The sequence below is a fragment of the Molothrus aeneus genome, chromosome 17, assembly GCF_037042795.1.
Source record: "Molothrus aeneus isolate 106 chromosome 17, BPBGC_Maene_1.0, whole genome shotgun sequence".
Classification (NCBI taxonomy): domain Eukaryota; kingdom Metazoa; phylum Chordata; class Aves; order Passeriformes; family Icteridae; genus Molothrus; species Molothrus aeneus.
In genome coordinates, this window is record NC_089662.1 from 15,035,574 (window position 1) to 15,050,076 (window position 14,503).

The window sequence follows — 14,503 nt, forward strand, 5'->3', positions numbered from 1 at the left end:
AAGTGCAAAAATATTTTTCTATGCTGTTGTCAATGGAAACTTTTCCACAATCTTCTTGAAAATCTCTGTCTCATCTTTATATTATATCTTTTGGCCTTCTTTCCAAAACCACTATTTTGTTGCTCTAGTTTCCCTTCGTCTCTGTACTTCATCACTTGAGTCCCAGCCACCATTTTAAGGAAAGTTACAAAAAGCAAAGGTGAAAAAACTGAGTTGCAATATATTGAACTGTCACAGCGGAAAGAACCTGTTAACTGTCCTGGTCTGGTGTTCTAAGGCAGCATGTTCAATTTGAAACAGAAATGGTTCTGTAATTTCTTCAGCCAGTAGAACAGAAAAACAATTTCCATATCATCATCCCAATGAAATGTGGAGCCTCAGACTGGCTTACCCACCCCTCTCCAGCCTTTGGCAAGCGGGCATTGTCAGTGACTGCAGCTGGCATGTTTGTGTGAGCACTCACACAAGTGTGCTTTGCTGCCCTGGTGCACACCAGACAGGAATCCAGCCAAAGCCCACACTTCACACACAAACCACTGCCTTCTACCCCTCTAGAGGAGCACAGGACACATGGGACCCTGTGGGGGCCTTGATGCTGGAGTGATGACAATACAGGCCTGGTGCATCAGTCCAGAGCATCAGCCACTCCAAGAGAAGGCTTTGTCCGCCTTCTAAAGAGCTGTTCTCTCTCCTTGTGCTTGAGAGAAAGCAAGCATAAAAGACATTTTGCCACCTTCCCCAGGGACTGACAGAGCTCAGGGCTGCTGTCAGAAGTCTCCAAAACTCCCAAAAAAGTCTGAATTGTGGCAGTCCATTTGAGCACTTGGGACTATTGATGTAATTAAACATCACAGAGGTCAGCATTGGATGTAAAGCTGTAAAAGTGTCTGTGCAATGCAGTTCCAAGCATCCTGAGAACGGGAAAGAACCTCCTGCTTAACCCTGTACACTTTATACTCACCTCACACCAGGGTGTCCCTATGAGCAATAAAAGCCAAATATCGTGCAGGCCAGAGACAGATACTTATGACTTTGGTAAGTAATTTTTGTTTAAACAAAGCATTGTCTATCAAATTATCTTTCCTTTTTCTCCTGAAAAGCAATCTCAGCATAGTATTGAGCCTACTCTTCCATCTTCCATGGCAAAGCATATGAGCCTCCTCCTAACTGTGTCGCTAATGTCTTTCTGTTAAGACTTGCACAGCATTTACACTGTAATTCAAATGAAAGTGTTCTGTGATTAATGAGTGACACTGTTAGTTTAATGGCATTTTTATTGCTACACTTTTAATGTTTCTGCACAAAGATCAACCAGGGAAAAAGAAAGAAGCCTGTTTTGAAAATATCAATAGTACAAAAAAGTCTGATTCCCCTTCCCTAGAGGGACTGCTGTAGTTCTGTTAGAGCTGGTGATGATTTCCTAGAACATCTTTCTCCCCTACACTGTGAGCTCACAGCCCGTGGAAGTTCCACAAGGTCTAACAAGTGGTTATAAATCCAAGGACTGCATCCAGTGGTGATGCTGGTAGTTGTGCAAGGCTGTAGTTTCACAAATGGCTTTAAACTGATCTGTAGATGAGTTACTGCCAAAGGAGGCAATCCCTTCCTTCTCCCATCCCTGCCCTTACCACACGACTGAACACCTCCTCTCATGCCTGCAGTAACTCTTGGGGGTTGCACACTGAGCTTGTCAGGGAGCAAATCTGATTCAAAAAAGGACCTTTTGTTTGGTTGCCTTCCAGTTAATTTGAGCTGGGTCGGCTGATCAGTTCCTGATCCTGTTCACCACAGTGTCACAAAGGAAGTGGTGAAAACATGCAACAATGTCCAAAGGGAAAAAAGGGTAGCTCACACTTCAGTTCAGTTCAACAATAAAAACACAGTCCAAGCTACACCAATGACTAAATGTTTCCAGGTTACATGAATTCAGCCTTATAGATACAAAATGTGTGCACTACAATAACCATGGAGAGAGTTTTATACTGGATAAAAGATGCACAGGGAGCCTATAAATGGCAAAATTATGTGTTATGACCAAGCTCTCTATTTTGTGCTGTTGTGATATGAAATTGGCTCCGCCCATCCTTAGTAAAGATCTTTAGTTTATCAAATGCAGACCTCCACCACTCTTAGTATTTAGTGGAGAAGAATTCACATATCATCTCAGAAATGCATGCTAGTTTACTCATACACTCCAGTATTAAAAAAACCTGACCAAAATTGCAGGTACAGACAGAAAATCCCAGACACCTCTGCACAGCTTCATTTGGAACACCAAGTGTCAAAGATGCAGGAGATGCAGCAGCACATTCTGTGATGTTTGCTCCTCTTCCTCACGCAGCACATGGAGTGGGCCCCAGCCCAGTCAGTCCCTCAGGCAGGGTCTAATCTTAAGCTGAGAGCAATTCACCAAAACCCCTTCAGCTGGCAACAGGGTACTGAGCTAGTGCCAATCCCTTGCCCCAAAATCATGCTCTATACCGTCAACACCACTGAGGGGCATCAGGAAAAGCAAAGACTAGAACTGGAGAAAAGAAGAGCAGGTGGATAGATGCCATGTATTCCAGGTCTATTTATGTGCCATAAAACTTTTTTTCTATGATCTTCAGCTCTCTGTTCCACGCAGAAGATTCTCTCCAGCTTTAGTTGTGAAAACACCACGAGTTTTGAACCGGCCACAGAATTCCAGCCTCCACCTCCTCATTACAATTTCTATACCTTGGTTGTGCTGACACAGAGGTAGGTGGCTTTTCCTGTTCAATGTACTGGCAGAGGAAATAATGCAAATGCAGTCAGGAAGAAACAATTTATAACAAAAAAAAAAAACAAGCACTGTAGTTCATGTTATTTTTACTTCATATACTTACAGAGAACAAAACACAGAGAGTGAACTTTTGCTTGATTGTATCAGCACAGTGCAAATACTTATTTGCATACAATCTGCAAATCTTCCAGCAGCCTTTTTTAGTACTCTCCCAAAAGAATAAATTTTGTAAGAATGTTAATTTGTCAGAAAAAAGTGAAAGGAGTTGCAAACTTGTAAATGGTCTCATATGGGGGAAAAAACACTTGGAACAACCCCAGTTTAATTGACTATTTAATAAAAATCTGACAAACTTCCAATTTACAATAGAAAAAAAAGAATTTGAAAAATTTTTAAAATCATCCTGCATCAAGCATATTGAAGTTTGATATATCTTCTTTTCTTTAGATCAATCTACCTCAGCCTGTTGTCAAGGCTATGCTTCTCCATTGTTGGGTTTAGAGGGTAAAGATCAGATCATATAGTATTATGTCAGGAGTAATAGAAACACTTTCTGCACCTGACTTAAAAACAAAACTGCTTAAAACTACTCTGAATTGAGAAGGACCATTTGATTAATTAAACCAAAAATCTTCTCTCAGTTCAAGAGCTCAGTGAGAACCCTTAATTACATAATCAAAAATTATGTCAGGAAAGAACATAATGAAAACCTAATTATGCACTTTTTAGTATGTGATTAGTTTTAAGTAGGTGGGTATGATTGAGGAAGAGCAAAAGAGGTGAAATATGATTAAAGAAGTGAATCAGACAGTGGAAAGAAAAGAAGTATCAGAGGAGTGAGTAATAGCAAATATAGCCTTCATCCAGAGTGTCTTCCAAAATTGAATGTTTTGACTTGAACACAGAATGCATGAAATAACACACGCTTCTTCTCCAATTATATGTGTTTAGGATTGGACACAAATCTGAAACCTATGAAAAGGAAATAAGCTGCATTTCCAATTAATTAGTGAGTTCAGTACCAGGAATATTTTCAAAAAGTTTTGTCCATCTCTCTTGAGCTCATCGGAAGGCTGCAATTCCATTCTCATGGTGTTGTCCCTCTGCCAAGTGAGACACTGATGTAACATTTTACAAAAGCTTGGGTGCAGGTGCCATGATACAGTTTATAGTATCTCCCTCCTCTCAAATCCAGAATCCTTTATGGCATGTAGTGGTGTTAACCTTCGGTTTTCTCTAGGATATTAGGGTTATCAAGTAATTGGGGACGCCAAGGAGAAGCACAACCTCAGTCACTGCTGTCTCATCCCACTCACAGGTGGCCTAGCAACCCCACAGGTAAAATCTGAGTTGCTGACTGAAAACTCGTGTGACATTGTGGGCCCCTTTGAGTGGGCTCTGTTTTGCACATGCTCACAGTACTCTTGGGCAGCCACTTCAGGCCATGCATCTCAGTTTCCCTGTTTTCAAATGGACGTAATACTTATGTCCTTCTACCACACACCATATGTCTAATTAAGTGCTTTCAGAGTTTAAATGAATGTGTGTATTATATTATCTTCAAATCACAGAGAATTCCATCCACCCTTCCTAGCAATTCTTTTTCTTTGTTCACCATGTTCCCTCTAAGCCTCTATTTGTTCCAAGTCACTCTGCTGTCAAGTTACCTGAGCATCTTTATCTTAAACCTATTTTTAGGCTGATGTTAAAAAGAGAAATGCAAATGCTCCACTGGCAGTCTAGGTTCCTGAAGAATCGGAAAGAAATTATTTTTGCAAAGCTCACTGCAAACTACCTCCATGTATCTTGCTTGAAGATTAATAATTTGTAGAAATCAAAGGGATTAGTTCTTCACTAGAATAAATCAGCAGTGGCTTTAGCAAAATCAGTTATCTGCAATGAATTATATAGGGACAAGTGAAAGTTGATAAATGTCTGCGGCACACAGGCCAGAACCTGATTTCAACCACACACATGGAAATCTCTATTAACTACATTATTTTGACTGAAGTTTCTAGAATTACTCTGTATATCTACAGATGCAATGTTGGAATTTAAATTAGCTGCTGACATTCAATAAACAGGTGCTGGAGTCGGGGTTTATTCTCTGTTCAGCAGCAGCATTTCTATGCAAACACCTTGTGTGTCAAAGGAGGATTCAATAGGAAATATGCTCATTGTTGGCTAATTACATATTCTTTGTCTTTAAAATAAAAGTCTACATTAGCAACTAATAGAATATCCATTCAAAAGTAAGGATTACGTGCATGTCTACAATATTTTGGACTTTGCCAAAATGAATTTTCCTACAGCCAAAAGAAAGCACTTTATAAAAAAAGAGTGAAAAATCTTCCTTTAATTTTAATTTCCAGTCACAAGTAGCATCCTTTTAAAAATCCTTACGCAATAATGCTTTCAATGCTGCCACTAAAGCTAGAGGAGTGTTTTGAAGCAATGTAGCTTGTACACCATGGTGACAAAAAGGCAATTGTCCTCCAGCGGTGGAGGCATCGCATCGGTAAACATTCTACTTAGGCTGTGATAGGCTCCTGTCTCAGCACTTGCTCAGAAATGAAATTCTTATAGGATTTTTGAGGAAAACACAGGAGACAGAGATAGCAAATTAACAGCTTTAAAACGAACAACTTTCTCACTCAGCCACAGGGTGGGGGCGTAGCTTTGGTGATGGTGATTTTTCCTAACAGGGTGTATTGTTATTTAATTAGGATATTTTAAAAGAAAGTCTTGCCGCCTGCCTCTTGCCCCAAACAGAAAAAAAACCCCAAGACCATTTGATGATTTTAAACAAGAGATAAACTGGATACAAAATGAATAAATAAATGAAAATGCTGTGGTGATTTTCAGAAGAAAATGAAAGGTTAAATATAAAGAACTTGAAAGAAAAACAGTGAATTTAGAGTCTAATGTGACCTTGTAGAGATTGTGGTTCCCTGTCCACGTCCCAGACCCGCTCCCCGCAGCCCAGAGCGCTCCTGGGCGCAGCTGACACCGGCACAGAGCCCGAGCCACCCTGGCCGGTCCCTGCCCTCGGTGCTTTTCCCCGGGACCGCGGCACTCAGGGCGATAAGGCCTTTCCCGCACCTTCTCTCCCCTTTCGAACAATGCTTTCAGACTGACGCGGAGTGAGGGGAACGCTCGTCACTGATGAGGATGCAGAAGGTGCTACCGCAGGGAATCACGAGAGCCATGGTAACCGCACACCTTGAACCCAAGACTACCTCATTAGGAGACATGGGGAAATAAAATATTGACATTTAATAAAGACAATTTCCACACCTAGGGCTGAAAGCATTTGAGATATTTTCTTTACACTGCAGACCTGCAGCCTGCTGCAACTGTGTCTTGACCCCAGAGCTGTTTTTTCATTCCATGTAATGCGATATCTATGAAGCCTTGAGATGGTAATTGGGTGTGTTAGACTTATTCCTGAATAGAAAACTTAAAAACCAGAATAATGATCAGTGAGAAAATAAAAAAGCCCATGTTGAGATAAAAAAATTTCAAGAGATATTTTGGTTTAGCCGGCGGAAGATGACATTATTTGTTACATTTCGTTTTGTTAAGTTTACTTTTTAAGGTAGTATGTCCAATAAGTGTCTCTATTATTATGCCTCTTAGGAGTTCACATTATTAACATTTTTAAATCTTCCTCTTGAGACCTTTTTCCCTAACAGAAAAGAAAAGAAAAGAAAAGAAAAGAAAAGAAAAGAAAAGAAAAGAAAAGAAAAGAAAAGAAAAGAAAAGAAAAGAAAAGAAAAGAAAAGAAAAGAAGAGAAAAGAAAAGAGAAGTATTTGTAGTCTGTTGGCAGTGTTCTTATAATGGAATGAAGATATTTGGGAGAATCTCCACCGTTATGAACCAAGTTAGCCTTCTGGGAATGGGGGGAGTAGTGCTGAATTGCAGCCCGCAGCCTGGTTCTGTGTTCATCTCTGCCCTTATGCTGCACACTCACTTTGCACAAGCAGTTGCAACTAACTTAAAACCTCTGCATTTTGGATTCACAGCGATGAAACCTGCTTTTGCATTTATTCTTTGTTGGCATGGAAGTCTGAGATTCCTTATTTCTGCCCGTTTGTGTCCATTGTGCTGTGTGCATTCCTGTGTGACAACGGCGGTGTCTGTGTGACCCCCGCTTAGCGGTGTAGGGCCTGTAGGGCTGGGGGCAAGTCCCTGCTCGTGCGGGAAGCTGCGCTGTGTTCACCGCGCTGTGCTGTGCTCGTGTGCCGTGGGGTGAGCCCCGTGTCCGGCCGCGCTGTGTGACCGCGCTGTGTGACCGCGCTGTGCGACCGCGCTGTGCGACCGCGCTGTGCTGTGTGACCGCGCTGTGTGACCGCGCTGTGTGACCGCGCTGTGCGGGCTGTGTGACCGCGCTGTGTGACCGCGCTGTGTGACCGCGCTGTGTGACCGCGCTGTGCGGGCTGTGTGACCGCGCTGTGCGACCGCGCTGTGTGACCGCGCTGCGCTGTGTGACCGCGCTGTGTGACCGCGCTGTGTGACCGCGCTGTGTGACCGCGCTGTGCGGGCTGTGCGACCGCGCTGTGTGACCGCGCTGCGCTGTGCGACCGCGCTGTGCGACCGCGCTGTGTGACCGCGCTGTGCGACCGCGCTGTGTGACCGCGCTGTGCTGTGTGACCGCGCTGTGTGACCGCGCTGTGTGACCGCGCTGTGTGACCGCGCTGTGCGACCGCGCTGTGTGACCGCGCTGCGCTGTGCGACCGCGCTGCGCGACCGCGCTGCGCGACCGCGCTGTGCGACCGCGCTGTGCGGGTTGTATGACCGCGCTGTGCGACCGCGCTGTGCGACCGCGCTGTGCGACCGCGCTGTGCGACCGCGCTGTGCGACCGCGCTGTGCTGTGTGACCGCGCTGCGTGACCGCGCTGTGTGACCGCGCTGTGTGACCGCGCTGCGCTGTGTGACCGCGCAGTGTGACCGCGCTGTGCGGGCTGTGTGACCGCGCTGTGTGACCGCGCTGTGTGACCGCGCTGTGCTGTGTGACCGCGCTGTGTGACCGCGCAGTGTGACCGCGCTGTGTGACCGCGCTGCGCGGGCTGTGTGACCGCGCTGTGCTGTGTGACCGCGCTGTGTGACCACGCTGTGCGGGTTGTGTGACCGCGCTGTGTGACCGCGCTGCGCGGGCTGTGCAGCAACTCAACACACTGTGAAGTGCGGAGGGGGGCAGAGGGCGAGGTGTGTGGGGTCTGCAGCGCACGGGGGTGAGGGAGCGCGTGTGGGAGGAGATGGGAGGGTGCGGATGAGGGGCGATGCGTGAGAGGGGCCGCGTGCGAGGAGGACACGCGGCTATGAGGGTGTGCTGGACGTGGAGCCGAGGACAGGCGACTACGAGGGTGCGCGGGACGCGGAGATGACAAAGCCGTACTGGCCTCGCTCTCGCCCCGCCCCACTGCCCTCCGCCGGCCCCCGGGGCCGGGCTCCGCCGCCTGCGCCCGCCCCGTCCCTCCTTCCCCCCCCCGCCACCGGGACTTCCCTTCGCGCTCTATTCAGCGGTGCCGCGCCGCTAACCCGGCATGTCCCGCAGCCGGGCTTCGCCCAGCGCCCGGCTCCTGTAACGCCTCGGCCCGCGGGCGAGGCAGGGCCGAGGGGGCCATGGGGGGCTCCTGAGGGAGCGGGGAGCGGAGCGCCCGGCCCGCGCCGCCACCATGGAGCCGCCGCCGCCGCCACCCGGCGCCCCCAGCGCCGCCGAGCCCGCCGGCTGCCCCAAGGACGCCGACCGCCAGCTGCGCCTCCGCCTCTGCGTCCTCAACGAGATCCTCAGCACCGAGCGCGACTACGTGGGGACCCTCCGCTTCCTGCAGTCGGTGAGTGGCGCCGCGGGGCTGGGGAGCGCCCTCGGGGGCACGGCGGGGCCGGGCGGGCGGCCGGAGCGGCTCCTCCCGGCGAGGGGGCTGCAAGTTGTGGAAGTGCCCGGGGCCGGGGCCGGGGCCGGCCGCCAGCGCGGGGCTGGCAGAGCCGCGGTTCTCTCGCCCCCGGCCCCGCAGCGCTCCCGGCCCAGCGGGGCGGCAGGAACCGACCCGGGAGTGGGTCTGCTCTCAGAATGCCTCCTCCCTTTGGTTGTTGTTGCTGTTCAGAAGTTCCTTTTACGCTCACTTGGAAAATCTACCCTTACTGTCAGTTGTTTATAAATAAATATTGTACATGTATCTTTGTTAAATGGTAAACATAAATTTGTGATTGTGCCGGGTGTGTCTGTGCATGTGGAAGCAATTATACCTGCCTCTGAAATTATTCACGGGCTAGTTCAGAAGAAAAAAATCCATCTGGATATTTCCATTTTCCTATGTAGGTTCTAAATGTGGAATTCATCTGTGTACCACCACACTCCTGCAAATAACTGGAAGAGCCCGTAGTAAAAGTTTCTAGATAACAAATAGATATAGATATAAAAGAAAAATAAACTAGTGATCACACAGCGATCAAGAATCAAAGCAAAGGAAGTCTCTGCAGAGATTTCTAAAAGGTTGTTTCTAAAAGGGCAGAAATTCTTTCTGGTGTTTTTCTAGATAAAGACTAAACTCTGGTTTCATCTAAAAGCGCTTAGACCCTGGGTGCCTTTTGACCTGTCCTTCTGGCAAGATTTTTCTTTGTTTGTTTTTTAAAATTAGTTTGTCTTCAGTGTTTTTCAGATTCACCAAAGTGGAAAACTGTCTAACATAAAAGATAAATGGCAAGGATGTGGTTGTTTTATGAACTGGTCTCTACTTGAACCCTCCTCTTCTCTCTCCAGTAATTGGACTCCGAGCCTTTAATTTGAGTTTTCCAACTGAAGTGCCAGTTAGCTTCATTTAGAACTGTGGTTCTGTCTCAGTGTAAGGAGGTTTTCTTCTGAGATGTAGAAGAGCCCCACCCTACAGACAAAACAAAACAAAACCAAAATCCGTCAGAAAACTCCTCTGTCCTAAGTACTGAATTTGAGATTTTGTTAGCTGCAGGCTAGAAGGTAGATTCAAGCTACATATATTTTTAATTCCAGTTCTTACAGCTAAATGTATTCATAGTGTTAGCTAAATGGGTTTTTCATGTATTAAAAAAACAAAACAGGTCTTTTATTTATTTGTATTTGTTAACTTGGCAGTTTTCATTGGAGCAGTAGTGAGTAATGTGCCCTAGGTAATGGCAGGAGAAGATCCTGGTGGAGCGCACTCGCTGCGGTCTTGGCTGGCACTGCTGGCAGTTAGGGCCCTTCTGAGGCACTTTGCCACCAGGTGTAGAGTGGCTATAGTATTATCTTGTGGTGTTGGTTCTGGAATAAAGCACCGAGGGATAGGATCTTCTTCATCTTTGGGCCCTAGTTTAGAGCAGCATTCATACACAGGCTTAACTTCGTGCACATGTCAAATGTTCATGTGCTGTCCTAAATAATGTCGGTTTCTTCAGTCATTGACCTACATCTTATGGACTGAATCTCTGTACAACTGCTTTCTTAAAGCTGAATGTTGTTAACCCCAAGGAAAGGAGAATGAGGATCTACTGCAGCATGTGAGGGTAAAAGGAGCAGCAGCGGGATGAAATTTTTAAAAATAAAATTTGGAGTGTGAAATATTTTCTGCATAAATTATGTAGATGGCCATAACTCAATCCTTCTAACAAAACAGCCCACAAGAAAGAATTCTGCCCCACCTCCCACACTGGACAGCCGATACAGCGTGCAAGGATAACATCATCTATATAATCACTGGGACTAGATGCAAAAGCTTTGCTTTAGGACACTGATGAAAGTACTGCTGTAGCCCTGGGACTGTATTCTCAGCTGTGCTTGGCCTCACAGGAGGCCACCCAACTCCTGTTTGCTGGCTCTCCTGAGCGTGCTGGCATCCCTGCTCAGGAGCCACCCCTCCTTGCCACTGGATCTCTGTTTCCCCAACTCGTGTTCTGTGTGGGCAGCACCTACCCAGTGCAAAATAAACGTACACTCTTGTACTGCCTGGGGTAATGGACCAGGTTAACACTCCAGTGTGACTGGCAAGGTTAGTTGTTTTGTCCTTAGTGTGAGTTGTACTGAAATGCTTTGTACTCCATATGATCCAGATGTAATTTTGGCTGCCCTCAAAGACTGCTGTTTTGTGCAGGAGAACTGCAGTACCCCGATCTTCTGGAAACTTGTTCCTGTCAAAAAGGAGATGAGACAGATGTGGGGTATGGGTTCCTTTGCCTAAGAAATGTCGATAGCTTGGGTTAAATAAAGGAAGGCTAAAGCCCATATCTTTTATTATCATAATGAATTTCCCCCAAGTAGGCTGAGACAGCTGTGCTTGTATGAGGGAATCTGTGCTCTTGGTTAAATATTTGCTATTGAAGCCCTGGTCCTCATTAAGTGTTCTCAATAAACAATGTTTTAAAAAGCAAACAGCTAAATTCTATGGGTTTATTCACAGCACTGAAGATGCTTGCTAGCAGCAGCTTCCTGTGTTCCCTGGTAATGTACAAGAATCTCTTAATTATTTAGAATCTTGTAAGTATTTAATACTATGCGTTTGCAAATGAATCAAAATAACCTCAGTTCACTTACAGTATTTTAATCTGTTTTAGGAGATGAATATATGATCATGTTTAAGGAAAGGTTTCCTTTTTCTTTTCTTTTTCTATATTTAGAAATGTTTTCCCACTAAGATGCAGGGGAAAATAGGTTCATTATTAACATAAGGACTCAGCCCTTATTTGCTTTACCTAAAAGATTGTGGTCCATAATTTGCTTTCATAAATTAATAAAGTGAGTATGTAAAGTTTAATATAAAGCATAATTAAAGTTATAATTAAATAATTAAATATATAAATAATTAAAGTGATAGAACATGGAGTTCTAACTCTCTTCTACCAGCTCAGAGCTGATGACCTGAAGTTACTGATTTAGTTACGAATATACACACACGATATGGTGTCCTATTTTGTTTGCCATTTTGTTAAGCAGGGATGGTACTATTGCTAATTATGGAATTATTCTTGAAGAAATGCTGTGTAACTCAGGAGTATTAATAGACAATACAGCAGTTATGCAGCTGTGTTACTGGCTGTACTAGTACATTACACAGACAAACTTTTTAAGCAGCAGGGAGAACTGCATGGAGCAGATGGAAATGTATTGCTGCTAACATCATTAAAGAACTACTGATCACAGAAGAAGCAAAGTGGAAAATTGTTAGAACCTAATGGAACTTTAGTAAAAGTTTCAGGAGTAAGATAAACGTCAAAGGCATAAAGACAGATAATTCTGTTCTAAGTCTCTGGTGTGATCATAAACCATAAGGATTTTCAGTATCCAAGCTTTAAGATTCAATTAATCCTTTGGCCTCTTTTAACTCTGTAACATCTACAGAAAGTTTATCTTGTCCTATGTAATTTTGTAAATACCTCTTTCTTTTTTTTTGGGATCACACGAGGTGGTAATTTAGTTTGAGTGACCTGCTGGATAAATGCCAGCAGGTGTCTGGTGGCATGCAGCCCTGTGCAGGGATGTGGGGCTGCCAGCGCGCTGCTGGAGGTGCAGTGTCTGCAGGCTGCAGCCCTCGGGCTTAGCCAGCCTCTAGGTGCCTGCTCTTGCTTGGAGTGTCACTTGGTACAGAGAAGTCATGCACAGTTTGTTGGGGAAAGAAAGGTTGTGGTGTGTTTGACTGTTCTGTGGTCATTCCACAGAAACCCAGTCAAATCTGACACTAATGTTTCAGTAGTTAAAGACCAGCTCTCAAGTAAGGAGACACAGGAGCCCTGAGCGATTTCAGACATACTTGTCGACCATCATTCTAAAAACAGATGAAATGGTGAACACACAGCAGTTGGCAGTCAGGTTTTTAAGAGGTTTTTTTTACCATTTTGTAGATATAATCATGAATTACATGTGGAAGTGTTGGAGCAGTAGTTATCCAGTACGCTGGGTTGCAGTGGTAGGTATTTTGTTGCATCACTTTTTTCCCTCATATTCATGTATCTCATCAAACATTCAGCTCAAACCTGCACATGCAGCTCCCACAGCTTAGATAATTGCAAATATATAAAGCCAAATGGTTCTCTACATTGTATATATATGTCTCTTTCATCTTTCCAGATACAAACCATCAACTTGTTAATTTTAATGTCAGAATGACAGGATGTATTTTAGCTTGAGCAATTGCTGCTTGTTCTGCGCAGGCATGAAAACAGTAGGAAAGGTGAATTGTTACCAGATAGGTATCAAATTGAACAAGTAATTGTACCAATACTACTTTTAGGTTTTATTGTCACGCATTCCTTTATTTTTGTATGAAAATTAGAAGTCCTCTTCAATCCTATCAATTCTATAAATGGTACATTAGGACATGTGCCATCACATAAATTAGCCCACATGCTACAGACTCAAAATATTTGTGTTTTGCTCCTCTTTCTTGCTTGCCTTGTAGGTGTAATTGATCTGTCTCTGGGTTTTGCACTCCACCCATCTTGAAACATGATAAGCATCACAGGCTTTGTTTGGTCTTCCCCCCCCTCCTTCCCTTTCTATTTCACAATCTTGTTTGCATCCAAGATGAGGCTCTGGTGCTCTAATAGAGTAGCAAACAGACCATTTGTCTCAGCCGTGAGCTGTGGTTTCCTGTCCTACCCTGTTCTCTGCCTGCTCACCCTCAGTAGATACAGATAAACACTGATTCTGGAAGGTGAACCATATGGTTTGGGTAATGGTGCTTCTTTATTAGGAGACAGCGAAAAGAGCATTCTTGGGAGAGGAAGGAGATGGGAAAGGAAATTGCTTGGAAGTGATCTAAATTACCTTTGCTGATCTGTTACTTTGGGTCAGTTGGTCACCTACAGCCAGTTGTTAGAACTGCAAAAGATGTTCTGTTTAGTTTTAAAGTCACAGAGCTTTTTTTTTTTTTTTTTAAGTCTGGTTCCTGATGTATGCAAATTGAGGAAGATCACGGATTTAATTTTAAATGACATGTTTGTAGCCCTTCTGGTTGTAAAGCACGAATTGAAGATAGAACATTAGCTAAACAAAAATGCTTCTGAGTTTTTGGGGGCTTTTGTTTTGACTCTTGAATTTGAGGTTGGCAGTTCTATTAGTACAGTTCTCTATTTAGACCAAGTGTAGTGCAAAATCAGCAGCTAAAGGCTGAAATGCAAATAGATTAAAAGGTTTTTTTACTCCAGATACAAAGAAAGAAAGTGAAGAAAACAATCTGGATGTAGATAGATGAAGCAAAAATGAGACACTGAAAAGCAAAACAAAGCAAAGAGAGAGCTCTGAAAATATTTATTCATCTGAGCCTGTGGTCTAGAGAGCCCAGTTTACAGCCATGGGTCTAAGATCAGGGCTGGAGGATCCAGAATACCCGGGTTCTCTCCTGCTCTGAGCTGTATGAACTTAGTGTGTCGCTTTGAATATAGTGTGCTGAGCCCATGCCTTTTGCAGTGAGGCTTTACAAATCAGTTACATAGGAGTTCAGCGGGTTTTTATGTGAAAAAAGGTGTTTATTCTTTTTGCACTCTCACAGAATTTCCATGGTGAGAAAATATCAATAAATCCCCTGTGTAGTTTCACCAGTTTTCTGCCATACAGGTGAGAAACTAATTCCTCTTTGCTTCCCTTAACTCATTCCAGCTTGGTGTGCATCTGACCCTTTTTACCCTTTATCTCAGACTTACTTTGGTCTTGTTCCATCCTTTGGAATGAGGTGTCTGACCTCTTTCTGGCTCTGCCTGTCTCCCTCCTCTTGGTTGCTGTGCTGTGATCA

At 44.5% G+C, this 14,503-nt stretch overlaps 1 protein-coding gene across 2 annotated transcripts in view; it reads left to right on the forward strand.

Moving 5' to 3' along the window:
• Positions 1-8,339: 8,339 nt before the first annotated feature.
• The window catches only part of PREX1 (phosphatidylinositol-3,4,5-trisphosphate dependent Rac exchange factor 1), a 120,431-nt gene continuing 114,267 nt past the window's right edge, over positions 8,340-14,503 (forward strand). For both annotated transcript variants that reach the window (XM_066561756.1, XM_066561757.1), the window contains exon 1: positions 8,340-8,602. In XM_066561756.1, coding sequence (XP_066417853.1) covers positions 8,444-8,602 — 159 coding nt within the window. In that variant the 5' untranslated portion in view covers positions 8,340-8,443. The remainder of the gene's footprint in view (positions 8,603-14,503) is intronic.